The sequence below is a fragment of the Astyanax mexicanus genome, chromosome 3 (assembly GCF_023375975.1).
Source record: "Astyanax mexicanus isolate ESR-SI-001 chromosome 3, AstMex3_surface, whole genome shotgun sequence".
Lineage (NCBI taxonomy): Eukaryota > Metazoa > Chordata > Actinopteri > Characiformes > Acestrorhamphidae > Astyanax > Astyanax mexicanus.
In genome coordinates this window covers 3,670,871-3,689,507 of record NC_064410.1, presented here as the reverse complement: position 1 = coordinate 3,689,507, position 18,637 = coordinate 3,670,871, and the positions used below count along the sequence as shown (strand labels likewise).

Below are 18,637 nucleotides of genomic sequence, written 5' to 3'. Positions count from 1 at the left end.
TTTTACCATTACCCGTATGGTAATAAAAATAAAATGGCAAAAAAACTTATTTTATTTTTTGACACAAATTACCCGTGCTCAGGTAAAACATTAAACATAAATTGCAAATGAAGTAAAAGACTAATATTACAATGTTATTAATGACTATATGATAAATAGCAATACTGATAATAAATCCCTTATAAACAAAATACTAAGTTGTACACTCATTGTTGTTTTGACGTTTGCAATTCCTGACACCAAAAAAAATAAAAAAAATATTTATTAATAAAGCAAACTGTTATCTAATTATTTTGAGAAAGCAAGTATGGTTGCTTTTGAAAAAAAAAAAAGATTTTTCTTTCAAAATAAAATAATGACTTACTATCACAAAATAGAGAAATATGAGATAGTATCTCAAAATAAAATCTTAAAATAGTGGCTTACTATCTCAAACTAATGCGATAGCAGTTTACTTAATAATAAGAAGAAATGTGCGTTTTTTTTATTTATATATTTTAGGTGGCGGGAATGGGCTTCCATAGGTTTTAGTCTGACTTTGGGCTGGATATTTTTGTTTAACCTGGCAACCCTGCCGGTAGGGAGGGCTGTTGCTTCTGAGCGACAGAGGAGCCGCTTAAACTCCTCATTCTAAACATTACTTTCGGTTCTTTCAGCCTCGGTTCAGTTTAATAAAGTGTTTAAATGGGTCTCCGGTAAAACAGCAGATTTGTGGAGAGTTTAGTGCAGCAGGAGGAGATGAAAAGGGTGAAAAAGCGGCAGCAGCTCAGCGGCTCCAGGAGTGTGAACGGCAGCGGCAGCGGTGCGAAACGCGAAGGTACACAGTGCTGGGTTTACCCGTGTATTACAGCAGATATGTAGCTGTAGCGTTACTGAGCTTATTACAGGTTTTTATAGGTGGATTTTAAACTGTTAAGGTTATTATAATTGAGCAGATTATGAATATGTTAGCTATAATGCTTGAGTGTAGGGTATTCTCCGGAACACCCAGTGAACTGTGCTGTTAGCCGCCTGCCTCACTGACGTGTCCTGTTCACTGCCAGCAACGTGGAAAGCTGCTGAAGCTGCACACAATGAAAACTATTAAAATAATAATAATAATAATAATAATAATAATAATACTTTAGCTTAGAACTTCAGAAATCAGCTGTAAAATGTTTAGTAGTCATTATAAACCACTTTGAATGACCGTCACATTACAAGAACTTCATATCCATATTGGAGCTAACTAGAAATTAACTAGCTGTTAGCTTGCTAATTCTGACTGATAATATGATAAAATGGGTTAACATTAAATTTAACTAAGCTACACGACTTTAAAACGACTCTAAAACGACTAGACACAGACTTTTTAGTCTTAGACTAAGATTTAGCAAAGACTGGGGATCTATTTACAAGACTGCAACTAACGTTAGATTATTTCCCATCATGCTTCTGGTGGGGTTTACATACAATATAACATATTAAGTTTCAAATAATGTGTATATCAATACTGTGATTTATCAGAGACTCACAATTTTTGTTCCCATCAATAGTTTATTTTTCTGCCACACTGTAATTAGTTCTTGTGTTCAACTCTGTCTATAAGCTTCTTTTACCGCTTTTTTGCTTCAACCTTGTACAGCAAAGAATCACAGTTTTATTGCTATATATTTGCCTTTGTTTAAGATAGAATTATTGCAATAAAGAACATAATTCTTGCAAAATGTGTATTTATTAAACTTGTTTGCATCAAAACACTGGACAATAAGACAAAGTAGTGCAAAATAAAATAACTTTAAATATATTGATTTTAAAGTGCTACCTGTTTTTAAAATACTTAACATATTAAAATATAAGAACCATATTAGGCATATTAACTGCAAAATGTATTTTTTTTTTTTTTCAAATTGTTTCTAAACAGTCCATTGAAATAATCTTGCTCTTCGGCTTCCCATAGCTCTCCTATTGGTTGTTAAAAATGTTCACGTCACTATTACCTTGAGCCAGATTTTAAGACTTACGATTGGTCTGCAGGTTTAGGTTCAGCAACAGTATGTGCTGAAAGAATGATGTCAGCTGACTACCTGAATATATACTGAATATAGACCAGGTTATTCCATCAATGGATTTTTTCTTTCCTGATGGCATGGCCATATTCCAAGCTAAGAATGCCAGGATTCATGGGGCTGGAATAGTGAAAGAGTTCAGAGTTCAGGGAGCATGAGATCATCATTTATCATTTTCATACATGGATTGAGAGAGAGTTCACCACAGAGTCCAGATCTTAACCTCATTGAAAATCTTTGGGATGTGCTGGATGGAGAAGAGCTGCTTTGTGCAGTGGTCAGACTCTACCATCATCAATGCTGCTGCAAGATCTTGATGAAAAATGAATCCAGCAACACTGGATTGAAATAGTATGGAGATCTCGTCACCGTTGCTCCACCTACTCATATATTAAAGTTATAGGGAGTGTTGTGTTTCAGCCTAGGCCACTCATTAAATAAGGTACGTGTTTTGTAAGGCAAATACAAAAAAAAAGGAAAAGCAAGATCAAATAATCTAAAAAAAAAAAGCTTCCTTTCCCCTCACATCCATTTAACCTAACTTTACTCTTTTTTTTAATCTTGGCAGAACATGTGTCCTGGAAGAAACAGAAGCTCGTGGACATTCACCAGGCCCTGAACAGTGACCCAGTGGATATTGAGACTTTGCGGAGAGCAGCTGTTAGTGAGGGAGGCTTGCTGACGGATGATGTGCGGAGGAAAGTTTGGCCCAAACTGCTCAGTGTTAATGTGTTTGAACTGCCTGCCAAACCTGGTAAGAGTGTGTGCAGCCTGAGTTGTGTACTGTACATGCTGCATTAAATGCAGATACAGTGGTGAACTAAAATAATATTCCAGTAGATGCAGGTACAGTATTTTAGTATTTAAGTAAAATAGTGTAGTAAAATAATACTCCAGTAGATACAGTTACAGTATTTTACTACTTAAGTACAGTAGTGAAGTAAAAATAATACTCCAGTAGATACAGAAACAGTATTTTACTACTTAAGTACAGTATGAAGTAAAAATAATGCTCCAGTAGATACAGATACAGTATTTTAGTACTTAAGTACACAGTAGTAAAGTAAAAATAATACTCCAGTAGAAACAGATATAGCATTATAGTACTTAAGTACAGTAGTGAAGTAGGTCTACTTTTTTACTAAATATCTCTGTTACTGTATATTGAATTAAAAGCATTTTGTTGTTGCTTTTTGCAGATTTTGATTGCAGTTCTCTTTCATGGCTTGACTCTTATATTTCTTTGTTTCTATTTGTGCTGCGTTGGTAGGTAAAAATGTCAGGGAGAACCACAAAGATTACAACCAAGTGCTGCTTGACGTCAGGAGATCCATGCGGCGTTTCCCAAGAGGTAACCTTTATCTCCCATTGATTTTTGAATTCAATGACCTCTGAAATTCCTTTGGGACATTATGCAGCCACAGCATCTGGAAAGTTCTGGGACCCTTGGGAACATTCAGCGTTTTTTTTTTTTAATATATTTTCAGCTTTGATATTCTTTTAAAGAGAAATGCGCTCTGTTCTACGTCACATCATTGGGTCCCAGAGTCAGTCACATGCTCTATTACTTGTATTTACTAAAAGTTAACTTTTGGTTTATGAATACACAAACCGGTATGTATTAAACTTATTTTAACTACATTATAATTTATAATTAGTCGATGTTTGAACTTGTGCTAAGACTGACCTCCCATAGAAACTTAAAGCGTTTTGAGACATTTTTTTGGAAGTAGAGCAGTGAAACTGACGTTTAACTACAATTCCGAGATGTAGGTGCCCCTATTTCCTGATTTCTGCCTTCAAAAGTTTCCAGTTTTTCTTGCCTGGCAGCCTTATATCCATATCCCTGCAAGCTCCATGTAGTCTCCCGTATTTTTTTTTTCACTATAAGGTGCACTTGATTATAAGGCACATCATGCAACATTAGTAAATAACAGGGGTGTCGACATGTTTTACTTCTAATTCAGCAGCAACATTTTCTTTTAAAGTTAAACGAGCACTGGATATTAATCTACACATATTTCTCTTCTGAAAACAGTTAATTTGGGTGAGAAAAGTGCTTCTGTTCATTTACAGTAGGCTTAGATTTCCAGATTTCCACTATGGCTGGGTGCAGCAGCAATAGCAAGAGCTAACTTAGCTTGAATATCAGCTAATGCTAATGGTGGTCCAGCATTGATGGCCAGGGTTAGCAGCAGGCTGCTGCCTGATATACTCACCTCTAAACTGGCAAAAGAGCTAGCAATTAGCACGGTTAGCGACTAATGCTAATAATGCTCCAGCCTCAGTGTTGGAGGAACTTCACTGAAACTTCTGTATAATGCTGTACTTCAGGGGAGTGGTTTAACTGGTAGAATTTATAAAATACAGGACCTTTATCTTTTAATAATGATCTCATTCTATAAAATGCTGCTACATAATCAATGAATGATAAAGCATATAATTATTCTCATTTGGTCACAGGATTCTGTCTCTAATTCTGCACATCTGTCTGTCTGGTCTATCTATCTGTCTGTCTGTCTCAGGAATGCGTGTTGGAGAGAGGGAGGTGCTGCAGGAGCAGCTGATTGACATCATTCTGGATGTTTTGAGGAGAAACCCTCAGCTGCACTACTATCAGGGTTATCATGATATCGTGGTGACCTTCCTATTGGTTGTAGGAGAGCGGATGGCTATAGCAATGGTCGAGACACTATCCAATCATCACCTCAGGTATAGAAGAGACAGATCAGGGTTGTTTTCTTTTTTTTTCGGCAATGTCACAATATTTTTTTTATTTGTATTAAAAAAAAAATAATCATAATATCGTTATATGCAATAAATTGATACGCAATAAAATATTGTAATTCCTAATGAACACGAACCACACTAACACTAACGGCAAAGAGTGTTATTAGTCCTGTTTAATTAAAAGACGTGCAGCAAATAGGGCCCTATGATTTCTGTGATGCAGAAAACACAGACAGAATCATGAAATTGAGGAATAAAAGCAGAATTCAATATTCTGATGATGAATTTGATTAATTTAGGTTAATTTATCATAGAGCATGTAATATTTAGATTTATTTTTCGTGATTAATAAAAAATCATAAACGTGATTTAAAAAAAAATCATAAACCTATAAAAAAAAAACACAATGGAATTTGTCAAAAAATAAATACATTTCAAAAATACATTTCTTAACATAATGTGACTGCCAATTGTTTCACTTCCTATAGTCATTAACTATGTGCTCTTTTTATTTGCTGGATGTTTGTGCAGGGATTTTATGGACCCCACTATGGACAGTACAAAACACATCCTCAACTACCTGATGCCCATTCTGGAGCAGGTTGATCCTGAGCTGCATGGCTTCATGCTCAGGTAAGGCTGTATTGAGCTTGTTTCGATTATGGGTGGGAATCACAGGCATTTTACTATATGATATCACAATACTGTGATTCTGTGAGACTTAATATATCCCAAGACAATTCTCTACAGTACCTTATGCTATCTGTGTTACTGAAGAGGATAAAATACTCCAAAATAAATACGTCAGGAATACCAAAATTAATGAATTTATTAATTTATTTGACGACCAATATTCTTCACTGCAGGTTTACCCTATTAGGTAGATTAGCGCCACCATGTGGAGTGATGAAGAAGTAACTTTCCAAAGTCAAATTGTTTTTTTTTTTTTTTTTATAGTGCCGTGTTTGAAATAGAAAGTTTCTTTATTTCAGTAAATCAGTTCAAAATTACGAACTCATATATTATATAGATGTATTAAACATACAGAGTGATCTATTTTAAGCATTTATTTCTTTATTGTTCATGATTATGGATGAAAACCCAAAAATCAGTGTTTTAGAAAATTTGAATATTGTATAAGACCAATTGGTACTTTTGGCAGTGTCCTGCTGGAAAATGAAATCTGCATCTCCAGAAAAGTTGTCAGGAAAGGAAAGCATGAAGTGCTGTAAGATTTTCCAAGAAAACACTGCACTTATTGATGCCACTTATTGATAATGTATCGTTAGTGAAATATATATTACAGCATGATAACAATATTTTGTTCAATCCATAGTTTACCTACAAGTGTCTTACGAATATTTCAATATCAACATCAGGATATTTTTGTATCAACTTACTTTTATTATTGAAGAGTTTTGCTTGGTGGGTTTTTTTCCTCTAGAGGGCAGCATAATGTTACTAAAGCTTCATCCACGTGCATTAAAGTTCTGCACTCCTGAATCCTCTCCTGTTTCTGTGTCTGGAGGCTCAGTCTGATCAGGTTTGAGCTCAGTGCTCAGAAGGATAAAACAGCTTTTCTGTGTGACTTTAGTTTTATTAATAGACCAATCCATCCATTATTTTAGTGCTGGACCGGCCAGAGTGCTGGACCGTGGTCAAACTGTTCTTGTTTCCCAATAAAGAATATCTACTAGAGACAGATTATATCTGCCCAGTATCATTTATTTTACTTTAATCCTGGATAAACAGAGAGCATTATTAGTATCATGACGTTGTTGGATCGTTCTGTTATAATCTGGTAAAAATCTCAAATAGGGTTGTGCCGTATCATATCATATCTAACAGTGTCGCCAAATAAAATGTAATTTCTACCATACTGTAGTGTATTCTTTATATTGTGTGCATATATATATATATATATATATATAGAGAGAGAGAGAGAGAGAGAGAGAGAGTGTGTTTGTGTGTGTGTTTTTTTTTATTATTAATTAATTAATTAATTAATTAATTTATTTATTTATTTTTTATAAATATTGTGATATAACATTAGGACTACATTGTCCCCCCCCTACTCAGGACCCACAATTCTCTCTGTGAAGGACCTGAAAAATTACATCTCTTTTTTTTTCCTTTCTTTTATAGCAAATAATTGTTTGTTTTTTCATTATAGTTAGATAAGTAACGTGTGATACAGTAGATTTTAGTTCTTCCTGTTTAGTGCCAGTATCCAGATGTACCCAAATTCAGCATTTAATTGTTTTATGTCACTTGCATAGTGCATTTTAGCTGTTACCTGCTTGTTTATGTTAAAATGTATGTGTGTTTTTAAATGTACTGTAGTGTAAAGAGTGCTTGTTTCGTGCAGTTTAGACTTGTTACATCCCAGTGCTTTATATTTTCTGCTGAGGGGATACGCTGGTCTGTTTTACCGCCGGATTCTTGTCCTATACGTGTGATGCAACATTGCTTTTAAACCACTCTGATGTGTACGACCTGCTCAAACGCATTTATACAGTTTGATTTTCCATGCATAATGCAGTGCCTCCACATTGTGTGTGTGTGTGTGTGTGTGTGTGTGTGTGTGTGTGTGTGTGTGTGTGTGTGTGTGTGTGTGTGTTTTGTGTGTGTGTATGTGAGAGAACCTGTAGTCAGAGTCAGCTGGTAAGGACTCTGTTGCGTGCTTATTCCCTCGCCTGGTTTATAAAAGGAAGTTATTTTTAATGGCTTGTCATTTAAAATGTAGCGAATAAGAGACTCTTGATAAATATTGGATACGTGTGTCCTGGGAGCTACATCTAGTGCTCTGCTGGTCTACAGGTTTAATGGTGCGGCTCGTTCAGGTGCTGTTGCTGAGGCACTTTCTGAACTGAACTAGTTATGGCCCAATATAGCCGAGCCTGGAAACTTAAAAACTGCAGAGCACTTTGGGTTGTTCTGCTTGTTTTTTGGGAACTACAGAACTTGTGTGTGTTAAATGACTGTTTGTTTTCTGCACATTATAAGACCAGCCTGTATTAAACTGTTAATACTCTTTTGATTGCTAATATAAATATGTATTTGAGTTCAGGGCTACACAAAACACCATATTTGTCGCCCAATAAGGCGCACTATCAATAAACGGCTATTTTTTTTGGTCTATTTTCATGCATAAAGTGAAAATTTTTAAAAATCTAAAGGATTTTAATTGTGCCTTATTGTGCGAAAAATATGGTAATTTAATTTTTTTAATTTCATTTCATTTCAAATAACTCTACATAAAAAAAAATCTCTCTTGGGAGAAATCAGTTATTTTCCTAAATGTCCCTCATAAATAAAGAAATAACTCATATAACGTATATTTTAGTTTTTAATATAAAAAAAAAAAGTTCAAATAAGGCACCTTGTGCTCCATCGTTCGAAAGTGCTGCCACTTTGATCATGATCAGGAGATCGCTTGTTCGAATCCCGGTCATGCAGTTTGCCATCAGCTGCCGGAGCCCTGAGAGAGCACAATTGGTCTTAATCTCTCTCTGGGTGTGTACAGTAGATGGCACTCTTTCTCCTCATCACTCCTAGGGTGATGTGGATCAGCACAAGGCTGCGTCTGTGAGCTGATATATCGGAACGGAGTCGCTGCGCTTTCCTCTGAGCGTTAGGGCTGTGATGCTACTCTGCAAAAGTTCAAAAAGAGGTGAAGTGTGACTTCACATGTATCGGAGGAGGCATGTGCTGGTCTTTACTCTCCTGGTGTTGTGGTGTTACTAGTGATGGGGGGGGGGGTATATAAGAGGTTAAGAGGTATTTATGAGTAAGTGTTTGTTTATAAATGCTATTTATGAGTAAGAGATACTAAACACCAATCTGACACTAATCTTTACATTTAAACTATTCATATAAAATCATTACTGTGTTTGAAAATTGATGCAGCATTGCAAAACAAAATATTGCAGTACTTTTAAGTATGCCAGTATTATCTAAACCACTAGTTTGCAGTGAAGATCGCTGAGTATTTGGCATCTGAAATACTAAACAGAAAAAAAAAACATTTCCAGAGTGTGGAATATAAATATGTATAAATTAAAGGCTCGGACAGACTAAAGAAATGTCTATCTGAAAATATATGGATTTCAAAGAAGAATCTCAACAGTGTAGTTCAGGTCAGGAACAATTTGGAATCACCAGTAGTTTATCTTGGTTTCCTGGATACACAGTAGGACCCTAGTTTCAGACTAAACCATGATGTCTGTGGGGATTATTTTCCCCATTCCTCCTCATTTAATCCTGTAGAAAGCCTGTTGTTCCTATAGAGCAGAAAATGGTCAGTCTGAAAGGTCATTCTCGCTAACTGTGGAGATGAAGTGGCGTCAGAGCAGCCCGCAGGCCGGAGCGCCGGAGCTCTGGAGCGTGGTTAAGGAGGAGAGCACGTGGGTAACAGACACACTGGACGGCAACATTACATCATCTGTGTGGTCATCCATGTTGAAAGCAATGTGCAGACTGTTTTTCTTACACATTGGCCACGCTGACATGCCTGCTTAGCCGTGGCAGAGCAGCTGAAGCATAGGAGCCCGAACAGTGCGGGCTATTATAAGCTAAGTATGAGATGTACCCGAATGTAACACATGATCTACTATACTGGTTTATTGTCTCTTTCTTACTGGGTTTTAAAATCTGGAATTAGTTACTCTGGTCGATGATACATTTCTATTTTCATGAGAAAGTACATAATGTGATCATGGATCTTTACGTATGTAATGATCATTCATATGCATTTATTGTAGACTAAGGCTGCAGCGATTAATCGATATAATTGACAATTTGTAAGTGGCTCATTCACACAGTTTACACTCAACTTAGTTTTTGTCTCCAAAAGTGCCCAAACACAACAGATTACATATTTACTCACTAAATATCAGTGATTTCCACCTTTAAACATCATCTACCCATTTAAATGGCTTTTAAATTCTCATGTTTAGCTGTTTCTATTGTTTTTAGAGATGGAGAACATGTTAGAAATAATCGTTGACTAATCGAGTAATCGAAAAAATAATAATCAGGTTAGTCGACTACCAAAATAATCATTAGTTGCAGCCCTATTGTAGACTCGATGTAGATATCTGAAGGTGGAAATTTGGTTACACAGCTCAGAGGTGTAAACTTAAGTTGGTTTTGATTGGATGTTGTTTAAACTGTATTGGATCCACTGCAGATTATTTTTTTTTTGGCTTTCCAGCAAATCTAAGAGCAATTGTCTGTTTCAGAAGTTCCAGACCTAATCCTCCACTATTTGTTCAAAGAAACATTAAACCGTAAAACATATTTTTTTCTATCAGTGGCTGAAATGTGTTCCCATGACGTAATAAAGCATACCAGTCCTGCTTAAAATTTTTAGTAACCTTTCCAACCTTTAAAAAACACTTTTAGTGTGGTATTTGTTGCCTCTGCAGCGCCCTCTCAGGTTTAACTGTGCTATACATGTGGATGATATTTCCGTTGAAACCTGTTGACTCTGTATCTCTATAATGGAAGCTGTTTGTTATTTGATTTCTGCGTGTTTTTCCATTCATGTTTTTAAATCTTCTGTAGAAGAGTATAGTAATGTAATGTAATGTTTTTTTCTCGTTGCGTTTGTGTAATACAGGGCTGAGGTTGGCACCATCTTCGCCCTCAGTTGGCTGATCACATGGTACGGCCATGTCCTCTCCGAGTTCCGGCACATTTTGCGGCTCTACGATTTCTTCCTGGCCTCTCACCCACTCATGGCTATTTACTTCGCCGCTGTGGTAAGAACTCAATCACTTGTCACATTAAAAACTCTCCTTCTGTCTTTTTTATTTATTTATTTATTTATTTTTTCTGTTTTCTTCACCCTTTATCCTTTATCCTTTATTCTATTGGCTCTGTATGCTGAACACAGTGCGCGTTGTGACCTTTTCTGCGTTTTTTTTTTTTTTTTTTTTTTTTCTCAGATGGAGAACGTGTGAGAATGTATTAGTGAATCATTGATTGCTTTGGCTGATGAGGTCATTGAAGCGTTTTCTGGACATAATGAACGGAACAATTATAAATGACTTTCGCTCCATTAGGCTGCCCAGAATGATTGACACTAATGATTATTGCGCATCGATTCCAAACTGAATCATATCCATCTCATAGTTAATATATTTCGGGCAGGGTTGTCGGGTTATTGCGAGCACTTGTGTTTTTTTATTTTTATTATTTATTTATTTATTTTTTAATTTGGCTCCAAGTTTGTAAACAGCTTTTTTTTAATTTATTTATTTATTTATTTTTTTTGATCGGTTATCTGGCTCGTCAACACAACAACAAGAAGTTGTTTCAAAGGGAAGCAAAAGATGGCAAGCGTGCACGCCAGTGTAAACTGGTTTCCTTTTCTTGGGAGAATCCAGGGCACTTTGTTGTAGCGAGACCAGTTAATTAAACATCTCTAATGAACTCACCAGAGGCTTGTGTGAAGGGGGCTGGCTGTGTTTGTGCTAGATTGCTTTAACTGGCCCTCTTTCTTGTCTCTCCATAAGCCTCTCCCTTGCCAGAGAGCAACGTGCAAACCAAGAGGGGGCCAGGGCCTTTTGAAGTCCTGATAACAAAGCGGGCAGGAAATGTAGTTCATCCTGCCTTTTAGGTTCCTGAAGCCAAGGGCTTTGACTCCCTGTGTGCCGGCTGCTATAAACCAGCAGGGCTCTTTAACAGGAGCCGCACCGGCTGAGCCGCCGAGACTGACCGCTCGCCGGTGATAATGCTGCAGCTTAGATACAGGCATTGTGCCACTGACCAGCCAATTAGATGAAAATAATGGTATTTTATTTTACGGCTGTGCAGAGAGGGTGGTAATAGACAATAGCAATATGGATATGCAAACTTAGCAAGCTTAGCATTTACTCGCTTAATTGGGCATTTACATAAAGCACGTATAAAAAAGCAGGTAATAAAATGAATAATGTTGCGTAAATAGTACAGATGCAATTGTACACTTCCCGGCCAAAAAAAAAAAAAAAAGGTCACACACTTTAATATTTTGTTGGACCGCCATAGCTTTGTCACAAGATTTATTTGCAACCAGTGTTGCTGGATTAATTTTTCACCAAGATCTATCAGCAGCATTGATGATGGTAGAGTCTGACCACTGCACAAAGCAGCTCTTCTCCATCCAGCACATCCCAAAGATTCTCAATGAGGTTAAGATCTGGACTCTGTGGTGAACTCTCTCTCAATCCATGTGTGAAAATGATAAATGATGATCTCATGCTCCCTGAACCCTGAACTCTTTCACAATTCCAGCCCCATGAATCCTGACATTGTTCAGTACAATAAAGTACTAAAACTCTGCACTACAATGCACAAAGTACTGGTCCCTTCCAAACGGACTTGCACTACACAACACCTGCACTACTGATATACTTTAATTCCACTTAATTAAACTGTGAACTTTAAGGACTTACGCACCCATTCACTTTACCAGCCTTAAGCTATATACCATATACCGTATTTGCACTACTGTTATTTACTATTTTTACTGTCATTCCATCTCGATCACCATCAATATTGCACTATTGTCTTACGTATGTTTATTGTGTCTTGCTGTATTGAACATATAGTGTCTCCCACTCTTTTATATTATAATTATATATCTATTTTTACTTATTTACTTATATTTATATATCTATTCCTCCCCCACACCACTGCACCTTGTTTCTGTCTCATGTATGTCTATTTGTGTCCCTGCTGTATTGTACACATAGTGTCTCCCATTCTCTTTTATTATATCTATTATCTGTACTTGCTGTAAAATTGGGAAGGAGAGTAACGTAATTTCAATTCTCTGTATGTCCTGTACATATGCAGTATTGACAATAAAACTACTTGACTTGACTTGACTTGACTAGAGGGAAGCATGAAGTGCTGTAAGATTTTGTGGGAAAACAAAACTGCACTGACTTTAGACTTGATTATAAAACACAGTGGATCAACAGCAGCAGATGACAGACATGTCTCTCCAAACAAACCATCACTGATCATCAGTAAATAAATTTTACATATCATTTAGAAAATCTAGGGATCAGAGTCTGGAGGAAGAGTGGCGAGACACACAGTCCAAACCTCTCGAGGTCTAGTGTGAAGTTTCCACCAATCAGTGATGGGTTTGAGAGACATGTCATCTGCTGGTGTTGATCCACTGTGTTTTATTATCAAGTCCAAAGTCAGTGCAGTTTAGTTTTCCCGCAAAATCTATTCGTATTTGCATGAAATGATTCCCCTCTGACTGTTTAGTTTGTCTCCATTAAACATCATTGCCAAGGTTTCATTCCCCAGAAAGGAATCATCTATAGCTTCTATCAGCTGGTGCATTAAGGGTGTTTTCACCCCTGTAGTTTTTAGTGCAGTTAAATTGGGCTCTGCTTCGTTTTCACCCTGGTTGCAATTCGTTAGGACAGGTGTGAATACGGTAATCGTACCCTGGAGAGGAAGTGTTCTCTATCCGGTACCAAACTAATTCTGGAGCGGCATGTTTGTGTTAAGAATGTGTTTTGACTTAACTATCAGGTGTGAAATTACCAAGTGTAACCTGGATTAGTGTCCAAATAAAAATATTCCAGTAATAAAAAATGCCAGCTTTGCCATTGCTCCATAATAAACAGCACATATATCTGTACTGTTACAGAACAGAGGATCTTCTTCCTGTATTTACTTTCTAGTTCTTGTACCAGACAACTCTGACCAATCAGTACAGAGAGCATTCCCAAATTTGCTTGTTTTGACACATTTGGGTGCAATTGGATTTTTTTTTCTCCTGTGTGAAAACAAACCAAACAAAACCAAGAGGAAACACTTCACACTTCAAACTTCATAGCTGTGAAAATGCTTTTTTTAAAAGTGTATTTTGATTTCCCTTTAAAATTTAAACTCTAAAATTTGAAAGCGATAGAGAAATCTAGAAAAAGAGGCCTTAGCCGCAGGAAGCAGATATGGAGAATTCTGCATTTACAGCATTAATCGCTGATTAATTGACTAATTAGAAAAAATATATAAATGGCAGATTATTCGACTAGCAAAATAAACATCTGTTGCAGTTCTAGTCAACAGTTTTAATAAATGAATATGTCAACTAATCTTTGCAATCCTTTTTTTGGTGGGATCTTTTAAAGGTTTTTATTCCGTTGTGGTGCATTAAAACAATAGAATCTCAGGCCAGCAGTCTAAAGCAATGCCACTATGATCGGGGGATTGCTTGTTCAAATCCTGGTCATGCAGCTTGCCATCAGCTGCCGGAGCCCTGAGAGAGCACAATTGTCCTTGCTCTCTCTCTGGGTGAGTACAGTAAATGGCACTCTTTCCCCTCATCACTCCTAGGGTGATGTGGATCAGCACAAGGCTGCGTCTGTGAGCTGATGTATTAGAACCGAGTCACTGCGCTTTCGTCTGATCGTTAGCGCTGTGATGCTACCCTGTAATGAATCGGAAGGACAGTTGGCCTAGCTAAATTGGGAGAAAAATGTGATACACTTGTTTAATTTGATTTTGAATTGTTTTTCAGATCGTCCTGCATCGAGAGCGGGAAGTGAAGAGCAGTGACTGCGATATGGCCAGTGTTCATCACCTGCTGTCTCAGATTCCTCAGAACCTGCCGTACGAACAGCTGATCACTCAGGCCCAGAGACTCTTTGTCAGCTACCCACCCACTCTTCTGGCCAGCTGTGCTGCCCTGCAGTCCCGCAAAAGGTAAATACTCTCAAACAGTACTAATATTACACAACAATGGCCAGTGTTTTGTATTTTTTATTTTTTTATTGATGGATATGGTAGACAGCGAGTCACTCTTAAAGCTGATGTCCGTAAGTTTTGGGATTTCGGGGACTTAGAACCCTCTCTGGTGAGAATGGGTAATTGCACCGAGCATACAGAAGAGTCATTTTAAACTGGGCGGGTGTGATGCGGTCTCCTTTCAGAGCAGATGAATCCGATTCCAGGTTATGTTCAGTCAGATAGATAGAGAGATAGATAGATAGAGAGAGAGAGAGAGAGAGAGAGAGAGAGGGAGCGAGCGAGCGCTCAGTCAGAAACTTCATTCCTTCGTTTCTTTGGTTTTACTCTGTATAAGTAAGTTACTGAGCTCTGAGTTTCCTCTTCTGAAGTCTCCGTTGCTCCACCAGCCGCTCGCATTCAGTAAAACTGAGCCGGATCCTCTTTTAGAGGCTGTACGTAAGGCTGTGATGTAAGTACGTAAAGACATGTGACATGGCCAGTAAACCTCTAGCGGAAAGAGACTCGACAGCCCAGTTAAAAATGAATATATTATTAGGCTTAGCAGGGATGGTTGTTTCACCAGCACACTGGTACCATTAAACACTATATTTTATCCATATTCTTCTCCACTCAGAAATGCTTCTGCTTTCAGTTTAGAAATAAATAACACAGACTGCCACTTTTAGAGAGCTTTATAGTCCGAAAAAAACACAATATCCACACATATACATTTCCATTTTCTTGTACTAGGCCAGTGGTCTTCCACTCTGCTCCTGGAAGACCCCCCTCCCCTGCTCATTTAGTGTTTACCCTGCACTCAACACATCTGGTCCGGCATCTCCATTAACTAACAAGCCCTTAATGATATGAAGGTTGTGTGTTGTAGCGGAAAACCACTGCAGGGTAAACAGAGTCCTTGAGGACCAGTGTTGGGAATCACTGTACTTGTTTTACATTGCGAACGATTGAACTAAGATATCACATCACAAGATATCACCTTTTGTGCACAATTTCAGTAACATATACATATTTTAACTAATAATATGAAGGTATGAAGCAGTTGCTGATTTAATCACCATTGCAATGGAAAATGGGAGAAATGTTGCGTAATTATTTTTTTTTGTGATATGTATGTCTGATATGTATATGTATTTATATGTATAAGTTTTTCAGTTTAGTAGTGCATCTTGAAAAATGAGAATATCATTGACGAGTTACTTTATTTCAGTAATTCAGTTTAAAATTTAAAACTATTTAAAAAATATTATATAGATGCATTACATCAATTTTATTGTTGATGATTATGGCTTACAGCCAATGAAAACCCAAACATCAGTGCCTCAGAAATTTAGAATATTATATAATAAGACCAGTTGGTACTTTTGGCATTTGTAGGCAGTGTGCCAAATCCTGCTGGAAAATGAAATCCGAATCTCAAAAAAGTTGTCAGTAGCAGAGGGAAGCATGAAGTGCTGTTAGATTTCCCAGGAAAACGAAACTGCACTGACTTTGAACTTATATATGGATATAACACAGTGGATCAACACCAGCAGATGACAGACATGTCTCTCCAAACCATCACTGATTGGTGGAAACTTCACACTAGACCTCGAGCAGTTTGGACTGTGTTTCTCCACTCTTCCTCCAGACTCTGCTCCCTTGATTTCCTTTAAATGAAATGTAAAATTTACTGATGATCAGTTTGATGGTTTGGAGAGACATGTCTGTGTCACAGATGGCACCAACTTGAATCTTTGACACGTACCTTTCCTTTATTGTGCTACTAAAACATAGCGTCCAGCAGGTGGAGCTATAGTGTGTGAAGTCACATCCTCTAACCCTCATTCAGCTCAATCTGTGGAGCACCTATTGTGATGGGAGAGACAATTAAGCCCTTGCCGGCTGCGGCTCAGCCTTTATTATATCTCAGTGCTCAGTGTGGACCGGTCTGAAGACTGAAGAAGAGTTTGTGGACAGCGTTTCTCTCACAAGCAGACCTGCTCTTATGATATTATCACTCTTGGCGGGGGGTAACTGATACCTTTAGCATTCAGGGGGGGCGTTTTCTCCTCAGCCATCTCTCGCAGAGCTGGAAAAGCCATCAGCAGAGAAATCAACCTGGGTTTATATCCACCAGCGTCTGCTGTGGCAGATTAGAGAGAGCGAGAGAGAAAGAGAAAGAGAGAGAGAGAGAGAGAGAGAGAGAGAGAGAGAGAGAGAGAGAGATTATTCCTTTCCCTTTTCCCTGTTGAAGATGAGAACATGAGGCCTCATAATACAGGGCAGCCCTCCAATAAACAAACCCTAGTCCCTGGGTAATTATGTGCCTGTCTGGTTTTGCATAACCCCACCCCCCCTTTCACCAGCATCTGCGGCCTTTCTTGAAGGAGGAGGAGTGTATGTGCATGTTTATGGGTGCATGTGTGTGTGTGTGTGTGTGTGTGTGTGTGTGTGTGTGAGTGTGCTTGGTATGTTGTTACAAACAAAAAATGTCCTAAAAAAAAATAATATAAATACATTTCCCATATGATTAGTTTAGGGTTATTTCACTCAAGTTTCACAATAACAAGTGTAGCAATTGTGCAATGACAACTCAACCTTTTTATTAGTTAAACTGTTAGGTTCGATTAAGCCTAGTCTTGGACTACAAAGCAGTCTTTGATGAGGCTTAATCCCTGTCCAGAAAACTGCAGCATAGGTTTAGTTTCCCAGACAGGATTAAGCCTAGTTGTGGGCTACATTTTCCTATCTATGGAAAATCTTCATTTAAAATGATATCTAGTCCAAGACTTGGCTTAATCCCTATCTAGTCTATCTGATTTTCTGGACCAGGATTAAGCCTAGTTCCTTTTATTAAAAAAAAAATCTTAATCCCAGTCCAGTTGGAAAATCCTGTGGAAATTTTAATGGAAAATCCTGATTCCAATTACTGTGTAGTACAAAACTAGATTTGATCTCTGTTTGGAAATCTGCCACACAGGGTCATATTCCCAGACTGGGATTAAGTCTAGTGATTAGAACACTGTGTAGTCCAAAAATTGCCTTAATTCAGACTGGAAAGCTGCCTTTTATGGATTAAGCCTATTCATAGACTATATTTTCCTTTCAGTGTCAATCCAAATGATGTCTAGTCCAAGACTAGTCTTAATCCCTCATTGGAAATCTTTCACATAGGGTTTGATTTTCCGGACAGGGATTACGCCTAGTCTCTTGTTTTATAGAAAATCTTTATTCAGATCGCTAACCTTAATCCAGAAATCCCAATCCAGAAATCTGCCACAAAGACTCAACCTTTCAATGTAAAATCCTGAAACGCTGTGTAGTCAAAGACTAGGCAAAATCCTAGACTAGGGCCTAGTCCTGAAATAAGTTAATTCTGCTGTGGAAAATCTCCATTCAGAATGCTGTGTAGACCAGAAATTGCCCTAATCCCAGTCTGGAAAATTGCATTTTATGGATTAAGCCTAGTCATAGGCTATATTTTCCTTTTAATGTAAAAGTGTCATTGCAAATTATCAGTTTCTTGGTAAGGGAATAAGCCTAGTTGTATGAATCAATGTAAAATACTGCTTCAAATTGCTGTCTTAACCTAATCCCTCACTGAAAATCTGTGACAGAGGGTCTGATTTTCCATACAGGGTTTAAGCCTAGTCTCTGCTATATAGAAAAACTCCATTCAGAATGATCTGTAGTCCAGAAAATGCCTTAATCCCACTCTGGAAAACAGCTTTTTATGGATTAAGCCTATATTTTTTACTATATTTTCCTTTCAGTGTAAAAGTGGCATTCCAAATGATGTCTAGTTCAAGACTAGGCTTAATCCCTCACTAAAAATCTGCCAGATAGGGTCTTATTTTTTTGGACAGGGCTTAAGCCTTGTCTCTTCTATAGAAATTCTTTATAGTCATAGTTTTCCAGAAGGTGATTAAATCTAGTCGTAGACTATTTTCATTTAAAATCAAAATAAAGTCCAAAGCAGGTATATTTTAATGTTTTAATTTGCTTTGTTTATAATAGGCTAATTGTAAAGATTATTCTCAGATTTGTTTGTTTGTTTGAATTGAAAACTTAACACATTTTTAACCAGGATAAAAAAATGAGTAAACTGGACTGAC

At 37.4% G+C, this 18,637-nt stretch overlaps 1 protein-coding gene across 1 annotated transcript in view; it reads left to right on the top strand.

Moving 5' to 3' along the window:
- Positions 1-560: 560 nt before the first annotated feature.
- The window catches only part of zgc:63863 (TBC domain-containing protein), a 33,234-nt gene continuing 15,157 nt past the window's right edge, over positions 561-18,637 (top strand). The window contains exons 1-7 of the mRNA XM_022668028.2: positions 561-817; positions 2,617-2,802; positions 3,319-3,399; positions 4,574-4,760; positions 5,310-5,411; positions 10,402-10,543; positions 14,314-14,498. Of these exons, the coding sequence (XP_022523749.2) occupies positions 739-817; positions 2,617-2,802; positions 3,319-3,399; positions 4,574-4,760; positions 5,310-5,411; positions 10,402-10,543; positions 14,314-14,498 (962 nt within the window). The 5' untranslated portion in view covers positions 561-738. The remainder of the gene's footprint in view (positions 818-2,616; positions 2,803-3,318; positions 3,400-4,573; positions 4,761-5,309; positions 5,412-10,401; positions 10,544-14,313; positions 14,499-18,637) is intronic.